The sequence below is a fragment of the Pseudochaenichthys georgianus genome, chromosome 4 (assembly GCF_902827115.2).
Source record: "Pseudochaenichthys georgianus chromosome 4, fPseGeo1.2, whole genome shotgun sequence".
Taxonomy (NCBI): Eukaryota; Metazoa; Chordata; class Actinopteri; order Perciformes; family Channichthyidae; genus Pseudochaenichthys; species Pseudochaenichthys georgianus.
The window spans coordinates 37,155,124-37,166,266 of NC_047506.1; the positions used below are offsets into that span (position 1 = coordinate 37,155,124).

Genomic DNA, 11,143 nt, shown 5'->3' on the forward strand with positions numbered 1-11,143 from the left:
CGGTGCTTTAGCACTGGATGACTTATACCAACAATGTCATGAAGAATCCAAGCCCTTGCTCACCACTGGAAGCAGCGGAGCTCGGCAAAAGGACCACGCCCAAAGAATGGGGAGTGGCGACATTGACCTGATGACAACTGGAGACCGGCAAAAATCACTAATGCGAGTCATCATGGACCCCAGGTTGTTCACCCCCAAGGGCTCCATGCTATACCACACCGCTTCACCGACTTCCTTGGATGGTGGTAGAAAGCCTTTGCTGATTCGGGCAGTGTTGATAGGTAGGCCTCGAACGAAGCTACTGGGCAAAGGGCATTGCCCGGCTCCTCAAACATTGCCCCTCTCCTGTTCTGGCGCTCCCTGTCGTTGTGGCATTTATGATTTTTAGTTTCCTCGTTAAATGCCATCGTCACATATTTGGTGCCTTAAGGATAATTAAAAAAAAAAAACGAATGTTAGGCAAGTTTAACCTTATGAAGCAACAACAAAGATAATAACAATGATGAAATAATATTAATAATAATAAGAACAATATAATAAGAACAACAACAATAATAATAATAATAATAATAATAATAATAGCCTGATAATAAGCTTGTAGGCTTAATGATAACAACTTTTTCGTTGCCCAGCCCCTCTGAGTGACTTGATGAGTCCGGCGAACGCGTGTTTGATCAACTCACCTGCAGAATCTCGTTTAACAACGAAAGATTGTGGAGTGAGTTTCCTCAGGCCCTCCTTTCCCCTTCTTCCGAAATGCAGTTGGGTATCGAACCACACCTGTAATGTAATGTAGGAAATGTCTACTGTAAATCGAGTATTCGAATATACATTTGCTTTCAAATTCCCATCCCTCGATCGAATATAACTCCAAGATCTTTGGTGAATGGACTTTGGTGGATGGTTGAACCAGCTATGTTCAGGCTGAGGTCGCAGGATTTTTCCCTGATACGTTTTGGACGAAGAAGTAACATTTCAGTTTTTTCTGTGTTTAATTGGAGGAAGTTGGATGACATCCATAGTTTGATTTGTTTTATGCAATTTTCGACTTGTGTCAGTTGATGAGAGTTGTCCTGCTTAAAGCCCCTGTCACACTGTCCCGAAATTGACATCAGATGGACACACGAATATGGAATTGTGAATTTCGCACAAAAATGGCCCCGAAGTTGGTCAACAGCCAAGCAACAGCCGAAGCAAGTACGATGCCTACAGAAGGTCACACGATGGCACACGAACCACACACGAAAATATGGTCGTAGACTTTACTGATGATTTAGAATGTATCCAGACTCAACGTAAGAGCTTGTGCCTCTTCGGGGGGTGCTAACATTTAAACATACACTTTATTCTTTACTTTCTCCGTCTTTATATGTAGATAAGATATTACTTATCTCCGTCATGTTGTTTCCATAGCAACATCAACTTCCTGTCAACAGCGTAAACTCGCCTTCAAAATAAAAGGATCTTATGTGTTTCATTGATGCTTCTAAAGCCTTTGATCGTGTTAATCATAGGAAGTTATTTGTTAAACTGAATCAAAGAGGAGTGCCCAAATACATGAATTCTGGTCTACTGGTATGGCCACCAGACTATGCAAGTAAATGGGGCAATAGGGTCTCAGCCCCATTTGGGGTTAGCAATGGTGTCAGACAAGGTGGAATTATGTCCCCAGTTCTTTTTAATCTTTATATTGATGATCCGGCCAAGCGACTGAAAGCCTGTAATACTGGATGCATGATTGGTAGTACTCTAGTGAACCATATTATGTATGCAGATGATCTTGTTGTGCTGAGTCCATCCAGCGCTGGTCTTCAGCAGCTTCTTGCTGTGTGTTCTGTGTATGGTGTGGAACATGACATCAAATACAACGCCAGTAAGAGTGCTGTCATGATCTTTAGAACCAAAGAAGATAAATGTCTAACATTTCCTGATTTTAAATTGTCTGATATTAATCTTAGTGTCTGTAATAAGTAAACATATCTTGGACACTTTATTACAGAACAAATGACAGATGATGAAGATATGTATAGGCAATGCCGCATGATGTATGCACAAGCAAACATTCTCCTACGTAAGTTTAGTGCATGTACAGATGGAGTGAAGATATCTCTGTTCAGAGCATATTGTACACCACTCTATACTGCACATTTGTGATCAAACTACAGAAAAGAAAGTTTACGGAAACTTCATGTAGTTTATAATGATGCCATGAGAATATTGCTGAAGAGACCTCGATGGTCTATTGCAGGGGTCGGCAACGTTTTTTGATATGAAGTGCCATTTAAAAAAAAAAAAAATGATCAAGAATTATCAACGGGGGGCGGTGGTTGAGGAGCTTGACGCTCGTCAACTATCAGCAGGAGGGCGGGGAAGCAGTGTGTGGACCTGTCAGCGCAACTTACATGATGCCGAATTTAACAACCACATTTAAATAATTGGTTTAAACGGCATAATAATGACGATCGTCCGTTCTGTGATTCTCCAGAGCACACATGTTATGATATTAGGGTCATGCAGAGTGAGATGAGATCGCTGTCCCTTTTAAAGAGCCTGTGACAGCATCCCAACAACTGTTGTGCAATGAAATATTGGGCTACTAGTAATCTCGAACCGTCAGTTTAAAAAAGAAGGTGCGATACCGTTCCGATAAATATCAATCATTTCGAACATCGCGGGGAAATTTCTTCGACTCATTTTGAAGTTTTGGGGGAAGCCGGAATTGACGTCAATGCGGGAACGCTTCACTGTGCGGCGAGAGAGCCAAACACGGACAAAGTGTGTTTTCATGCGTAGAAATTGTGAATTACTGAGTTTAGGCACGTTAATAACGTTTTAATGAAGTTGACTACAGTATATTCATATTTGTCAGTGTTTTCATGTCAATTCGGCCAACATAAACATAAATGATCGTGGTGAAGATGATTAAATTAGGATTCAAATCGGTAGTGAGAGCTGCTGAATTTCATCCCGTCGGATGTGATATAAAAACAAATCGATTATTTTTGTAATTGTAAACTCAAGTGGATGAAACTACATTTATTAGTGCTTTCATGTCAATTCGGCGAACATATGACACATTAAATGATCGTGAGGATGATGATTTAAAAATCGTTTGTTTGAGCCGGTCTGCATTTCCTGATGGGAAAACAAACCGATGCTTTTTGTAGTTGTAGTACACCAACATGGATTAAACGTGTGGTTTTTTTTACCACAATGTTGGGGAAATTAATGGATAAAATGCACGGATTATTATTATTATTATTCCCACTCCTATCGGGACACTAGGTCCACCGTTTCCCCGCAGCGAGGCTCTCCCCGTTGACAGTTTACGTGGGCTGGGTGCAGTGGCGGACTGGCCGGTACCGAAGTGGGCCGGTCGGATAAGTCACTAGCACATCCCCCATAGGCGGCGCGTGAGGCTCAGGTTTGGGAAGGCTAAATAACTTCTTTTACCTGACGCTGCCCGCCTCCTGCGTCTATAGAAAAGAGATCAACTCAGTGTGCGGAGTTTAAATCTCTCAAGTCATATTACAGGATAAAGGAAATACAGTTTAAACTGCCGTATGCAGAGAAGACGCCGACGTGTCGCACTTATCATTCATATTACATCATCAATCAGATCATCGATCATATAATATCATAATATATCATATATTTCCTTATCTGAGTCAGCTTCTCCAGTCGTATCTGGCCGTGCAACACTTACAGTGTCACATATTGTATGCAGAAGTATTATTTTAAGCAACACATTATGTTGACGAAACACTCGAGTCAAATGTAATTAAAGTCAGATCGACTCGTGTCTTAGATGGGGCAGTGATATCATAAAACTATACTCTTTCAAACACTCGGTAGGCCTAGTTATTTTTTAACCAGTTGTTCTGTATTCACTAGGGATCGACCGATATGGCTTTTTCAAGGCCGATACCGATTATTAGTAATCAAGGAGACCGATAACCGATATTTGGAACCAATATACATTTGCAGTAAAATCAGAAAATCTTGGTGTCAAAATGTAGAATAACACAAACTCCAACACACCTCAACACAACCTCTTTGAAATGCATTTAAGCATATATTATGTTTAATGAACCTTTAAACATCTTAAAACTGGTTTCCTCTCTGTGCCCTTTTCTTTAGTGCAGCCATCTGCTATGAGTTAGAGAGAGACAAGAAGTGGGGCTGCAGGCTGACATGCTTAACTAACAATAATGCTTAATTTATTATATCAAACCAATGCCTGTCTATCTAGCATGAAATCGCAATAAATTGCTAGCAACTGCAAAACACTAGTGCTAGCTAATGTTTTGCAAACTATTAAAAGTGAGGCTATTACAGTAGACCTAACGTTAGTCTAGTAGCCTCACTTCTAATATTTTGCTAAACATTTGCTAAATACATGTTGGCTAGCTAATGAGCTTCACATATCAACCTGAAAAACTGAGAGGCTCCACTCGCAGCCCCCCCTCCGCACCACAGTTACTCCGCTGCGAGACGCTGCACGCACCCCCAACTCTGACTCACTTTCCGCGTCCCTGTGTAACTGGGAAGCTGATAGAATTGGATCAATAGATCGTGATTTACCGAGTTGATAACCAGCGTCATTGGACCGCTTAGCGAGATCTCGTTTGTTAGTTTGTTGTTGTTAGTTTGTTTGTTACTCAAACATATCCAGGGTATGTTGAACTGGCTTCGTAGTACAGGGCACAGGTGGCTAGCAGCGCTAATGTCAAAGACACAGACATTATATTTGTATTTTACCAGGATGCAGTGACACAAATATTTGGGAAGGCTTAGCCTTCCCTAGCCTACAGCACCCGCCGCCCCTGACATCCCCCACTCCCCCCGTTGACAATTTACTAGCGGTACCGAAGTGGGCCGGTCGAGAGACCCGGGATGATTTTTAGTCCCATTCCACCACTGGCTACATGACCGTATGATCGCCCATATTGACGCACCTCATTCCTAAACTTCTAACAGATACAACATAAACCGATCCTTCAGCCTCATATGAGCTCTCAGACACGTTCAAAATTAAACTGTCATCGCTGTCTGAGCTTGCTGCCGTGTGCGCCATCGTGCGTTTACATGCAGATGCTGGGATCCTGAACGGTGCAGCTGGAGTGCTGTGCTCGCAATGACGTCACACATAATTTGGCGGGACTTGAAGAATCCCCGAGAAGATCCAGAAAATGGTCAACATTGAAGGGCAGATTAATGGTTATCAAAGTACAAATATCCAAAATCAGTTCAGTAACGGTTTTCAAGGGGACAATATTTACTCAAATTGATGGGTTTGGATGATGGGGGAAACTCGTGTCACAGGCTCTTTAAGAGAGAGAGAGAGGGGTGTGGCTTGTGCATGTGTGTTTGTGGATGGTAGAGCGACAGTGAGGGAACGTGTGTTTGTTTCTGGAAGTGAAACGAGGAAGCAGAAAAACAGAGGTCTGTGATGTATTTTGTGAAACAGAAGAACAGCTAAATAAATGCAACGGCCTCCCAAGAAGAGCTCGCCTCTCTCCAGTCATTTAAGCTAAAGTGGGTTATTGAACCTGAAGCTTGTTGCTTCTGCCCTCCTCGACTACGGTCTGGGAGCCGACAGGAAAGTTCAACACACAGATGGCCAGTCCGCCCCTTTGTAGCATATTATTTCGATGAGAGATGAGCAGATCGCCATTGGGCTTTCAACTAAATACACAGCCACGCAAAAACTGCGTCATTTGTACAGCTCCTTATGGGTACTGCAATTAGTGAAGTGCTTTCCTCCGTGGTGAAACGATCAGCACTGCACCACGGAAGAAAGCAGCAGAAAGTCACCTGGAGATAAAGAGAGCGGAGCTGCGCTGCGTGCATGGCTTCCTTCTGCAGGTAACAGGGAGACGCCTCTTAGCCTTATCGAACATAAGGTTTAGTACTACATGCTACCAATCACAGCTGTGGAGACATTGGTATAGTTGTCTCTTTGTAGGACACTGATTTAAATTATTCTTAAACTATGAATTTTTTTTATGCTGTGTATGTAATTTATTATATGTAATGCCTTGTCTTTTATCTATGTCTTGTCTTTTATCTGAACCCTGAGTCTGTAATAAAGTGTTCATTCATCTAAATAAAACAGGAAGTTAACCTAAATTACATTCAAGACATACAACTGCAAGGAAAGTAACAAAAACAATGTAATATCCTTTTTAGTTTCACAGAACACAAATTGGGTTATTTACATAATATGTTTACATGATTTTGTTGTGCAATAAATGCAATCTCGATGTCATCGTACTATAATACGATGGCTACACAACGGTATTGCGAGGGCTTCACGTAGTCGTGTTGCTTCCTAAGACAATCGGGCAGCTTCTTGTTTCCTTCGTATTGTCTTCGTGAGGTGAAAAATGCCCGATGGCTCCGATGATCACACGAAGTAAAGACGAAGATTACACGATTTGACAAGATGCCCTCACGAGTAGGGTTGGGTATCGTTTGAATTTCCACGATTCTGATTGCGATTCCGACTCTACTTTTCGATTCCGGTTCTTAACAGTTCTCAATTCCGATTCTTTGAGGGGCAGAGTAAAAAAATTATACATGCTTCTTCCACCAAAAAAATTACATTTATTCGAGAAACTTTTACACATGTTAGTTTACAGTAATATTCACATTAATCAGTCTGTTTATATTCACTGCTATGTAACTGTAACCTGAGAACCACTGAAGCTACAACAGTGCAACTTTTAAAGGAAACCCCCCCCCCCCCCCATTTAAAAACAGTTCTTGTTGAGAAAAACAAGCATATGTGCCTTCTCAGGCATACCGGGAAGAAATGTTTGAACATATTACAGTAAAATGCTTCAATCTGGTGCACTTTAAGCAGAATGACTAGAGACTAGATCTAGGGGGTACAACTCCAAACACCCATATGAAAAAGATCGGTTTAGATTTTAATAATCAAATAAGTATGTGAACATAACCAATAACCCATAGCCAATAACAACTACATGTAACGTATTTTATTTTTGTTATTCATTCATATCTTATTTTACTATTTTATTTATGCATATCTCTCCAGTTTAAAACGATATGTCTGGTTTACTGTCCTATAGTATACATTGGAATGATTTCAAACCTGTTTTATCCCAATAATTATAAAGGAGTGCCTTGGAAATATGTGTTTACATAAATTGTGATCAAAACGTTTGAGACCCACTGAGATAACTTGGACTAAAGTGAACTATCTAAACACTGAGAGTCCTTCACCTCACTGAGCTGTAGTTATCAGCCTCAGTCTGACTGGAGAGAACTCTCCCTCCACATCATTGTAGAAACATCTTCTTCTTCCGTTAGAGCAGCTAGCACCAGATGCTAATAACAACAGCGCGTACCGGTGCACCCTCCCTTTCTCCCTCGCTCGCTCCCATGCTCACTCGCACTTTGGCTGTGAGCTGCGGGTGCCAGATAAGCCAACATCCCCCATTTTCATCACTTACAGCACCCATCGTACAGGGCAAATGAAAAGTGTAACCGGGAAGAAAAGGGTGTAAAATTAGGATGAGCACCAACGGTCAAAACATTTTGTTTCCCTCCCAGAGCTGTCAGCGCAGCGCCTCCACAGATCTGGCGCCCTAGGCGAACATCTATAACGCCAGTGCGACGGGCCGGCCCTGGTCCCAGTTTACGCTGTAGGAAGTGTCGGTACAACGCTACATTTCCCGCCCGCCGCAGTCATACAGTAGGCTACGGAGAGCGGCGAGAAACATTTCCTCAGGCATCGAAAAGCGGAACCGAAATTCACATTTCTAAATGATGCCGTTGGAATCGAAATGTTGGAACCGGTTCCGAACCGGTTCTCGGTACCCAACCCTACTCACGAGTGCCTTACGAAGGGCAAAATGGACATAAGATTTCAATGAACCTTCGCAAGGTCCTTCGGCAATATTTTGGCATGCCAAAGATTTTGCCACCGCTCACGAAGTTGCTGCCGGAGCCTGAGAAACTCCACCGGCAGTCATACGATGGCTTAAGATGCCCTCACGAATGGCCAGATGTTACGATCAGAGCCGAATTTGAACATTTCCTTTATCGTGTGTCCATCTGGTGTCAATTTCGGGACAGTGACAGGGGCTTAATAGAAATGTTGAGCTGAGTGTCATCGGCATAAAAATGGCAACCTAATTGATCATTATTAATTAGTAAACCGAGAGGAAGCATGATGATTGAAATAAGGATTGGGCCAAGCACAGAACCTTGGGGGACACCATAGTTCACTTCAAGCGTTTCAATCTAATGAAAAGCTCACATTAGGCTATGAAGGACCTTGATCATGGTCTCATGACTTTACGTCACCAGTGCTAAGCTAAGGGTGGCTAAGGATCAGAGTGATGATGTTAAGTGGTCTCATTTATATTACATTACATTACATTGCTTGCAGGTTGGGTAGTACTGTCTCTGATCCTGTCACCTTGAAGAAGGGAGTTCCACAGGGCTCTATTTTGGGGCCTTTGCTCTTTTTATTATATGTAAACAATATTTGTAATCAGATGCAATTTTCTACCTATCATATGTATGCTGATGACACTATTGTATATTCATGTGCTCCTACTCTGGGTATGGCCGTTTCCAATCTAAAATCTGACTTTATCACGCTGCAGCATGCACTTCTTGATTCCAAACTGCTTTTGAACAGTAAGAAAACCAAAGCAATGCTTTTTGCTCCCAAGTCAGCGTCCTCTTGCTTCTCCATTGACACCGTTGATGGCGTCTCTGTTGAGTTTGTCGATACCTACAAATATCTGGGCTTTTGGTTGGACAGTAATCTCAACTTCAAACACCATATTGAAGTTCTAACTAATAAATTGAAATTCACTCTTGGCTTCCTTTACAGACTTAAATGTTGTTTTTCAACTTCATCCCGTAAAAGGTTGTTCTCTGGCTTATTCCTGTCCCAGCTGGACTACGGTGATACCATTTATAGATTTGCCTGTCCCACTGTTTTGGCCAAACTTGACCCACTCTACCATGCTGCACTGCGATATATATCAAATGCACCCTATAGGACTCATCATTGCAAACTGTATAGCCTAACTGGATGGTCCTCACTTACTATGCGTAGGATGCAGCATTGGTTTTTATTAATGTATAAAGCCATTTTAGGTAAGCTTCCACTGTACATATGTGCAGATTTGCTCCAGTTTGTGACTCTTACAACCTCAGATCCAGCGCCTGGATACGGTTCCAGGTTCCTGCTGTGCGGACTGAGGCTGGGAAAAGGAGTCTTTTTTATTATGGTCCTTGGTCTTGGAATGACCTTCAATCACGCCTCAAACTGAGGGCACTTGTCTCAATAGTATGTTTTAGATTGAAGTTGTCTGAAGTCCTTACCACCAGCTGCTCTTGCAGTAATAAGTAGTGCACCTTTCTTACTGTCCTAATGTGCACAATGTAGTGACTGCTTTTTTATCTTTTGTTTTCTTAGTTATGTTCTCTGTATTTTATATGTTTGTGTTATGTGTAACGTTGCTGCCTTCTTGGCCAGGTCAGCATTGCAAATGAGATTCTATCTCAACGCTTTTATCTGGTTAAATAAAGGTTAAATTAAAAAAAAAAAAACGTACAATAAGTGCGTTCGACCAACAAAATACAAACTTGAAGAAAACAGAATCATAAAGTACATCAGGCTCCATAGAGCAAAAACATTTCAAGTGTTACTCAACTGGCTTTAGATAAGCCAGCCCTTTATTAGTATATAAGTGCTTTGTTAATAGTTCTATCGCTCGAAGTGGAGTCGAAAGAGATGAGTTTTCAGTCTGCGCCGGAAGATGTGTAAGCTATCTGCTGTCCTGATGTCAATGGGTAGCTCATTCCACCATTTTGGAGCCAGGATAGCAAACCCACGTGTTTTTGCTGATGGGAACTTGGGTCCCCTTCGCAGCGATGGTGCAGCGAGCCGTTTGGTTGATGCAGAGCGGAGTTCACGTGCTGGGGTGTACAGTTTAACCATGTCCTGGATGTAGGAAGGGCCAGATCCATTCGCAGCATGGTACGCAAGTACCATTGTCTTGAAGTGGATTCTAGCAGTTATCGGAAGCCAGTGAAGGCAGCGGAGGAGCGGCGTGGTGTGGGAGAATTTAGGAAGGTTGAAGACCAGGCGAGCAGCTGCATTCTGGATGAGCTGCAGAGGTCGGATGGCACATGCAGGTAGACCAGCCAGGAGGGAGTTGCATTTAGTCACTTGTTAGCAACTGCTGTTTTTACGAAATATAGAAGCTTCAGACATTAACCAATGAGGTATTTCCTGACACATTTATAGTCATAGATCATAATATGGAAATCTCTTTAGCTTGTGTTAACCACAGACCTTATTTCTATTTTCCACTGTGTTCTTCTCATCCTCAGTGGAGACTCGGACGGTCTGGACTCAAAGTACTTTGAGAAGAGAGATGATAGCATACCAATATATGGTCTGTCGTCAAATCTTCTTCACAAAGGTAAAACTTCAAAATATTCATCATAATCTGTAAAACCTGGTCGCGAAGAATTCCAAGAAAACACATCCTTCTTAAATATTTGTACTGCCTTTATCAAAATAATCAAAACATTTGCATGTAAAAGGAATGGGATTGGAGATTGAGGTCTATTTTCTTTTGTTTCTTCTTTCCAGACTTCCCTCAGCGAACAAAGCCCTCCATAGCTTCTGCTTACTTCTCTGCATTAAGCATAAGCAGATAAAGTTTCTTCTCAACTGGAGGTGGACGTAAACGCAGCAAAAGCTCTCCACCCCGCTCTTGTTGGTGACCTGCTGTTGTTTTTAAGTAGCTTATGTTGCTATATTAATCCATCCATCATCTTCTAATAGTTCATGTTAAAACTGTCTGAATGGTGGATCCAGTGATCATGGAGAATGTATTAAAGTCATTAAATTAAATATTAAAATGTTCCTGTTACAGTTTATTAGGTTTTCAAGTCTTTAAGTGTTTGTGGTGTTCTTTATTTTCTGTAATAAACAGTTTTTTCATCCTCATTGGTGTTCACAATAATTCCAGAGTGGTTATAAATCTAGAAAAAATGTATTTCATCTCACTTCAAGTTACCGTCAAATGCAAATATTGGTGTTTTTTGTTGTTATCATGCATTAGCATTTAAAGTGTTCATA

General features: G+C 41.6%; 1 protein-coding gene across 1 annotated transcript in view; it reads left to right on the top strand.

The window, feature by feature from the left end:
- Positions 1–11,011, top strand: part of sass6 (SAS-6 centriolar assembly protein) — a 41,393-nt gene extending 30,382 nt beyond the window's left edge. The window contains exons 15-16 of the mRNA XM_071202948.1: positions 10,387–10,478; positions 10,652–11,011. Coding sequence (XP_071059049.1) covers positions 10,387–10,478; positions 10,652–10,719 — 160 coding nt within the window. The 3' untranslated portion in view covers positions 10,720–11,011. The remainder of the gene's footprint in view (positions 1–10,386; positions 10,479–10,651) is intronic.
- Positions 11,012–11,143: the final 132 nt, after the last annotated feature.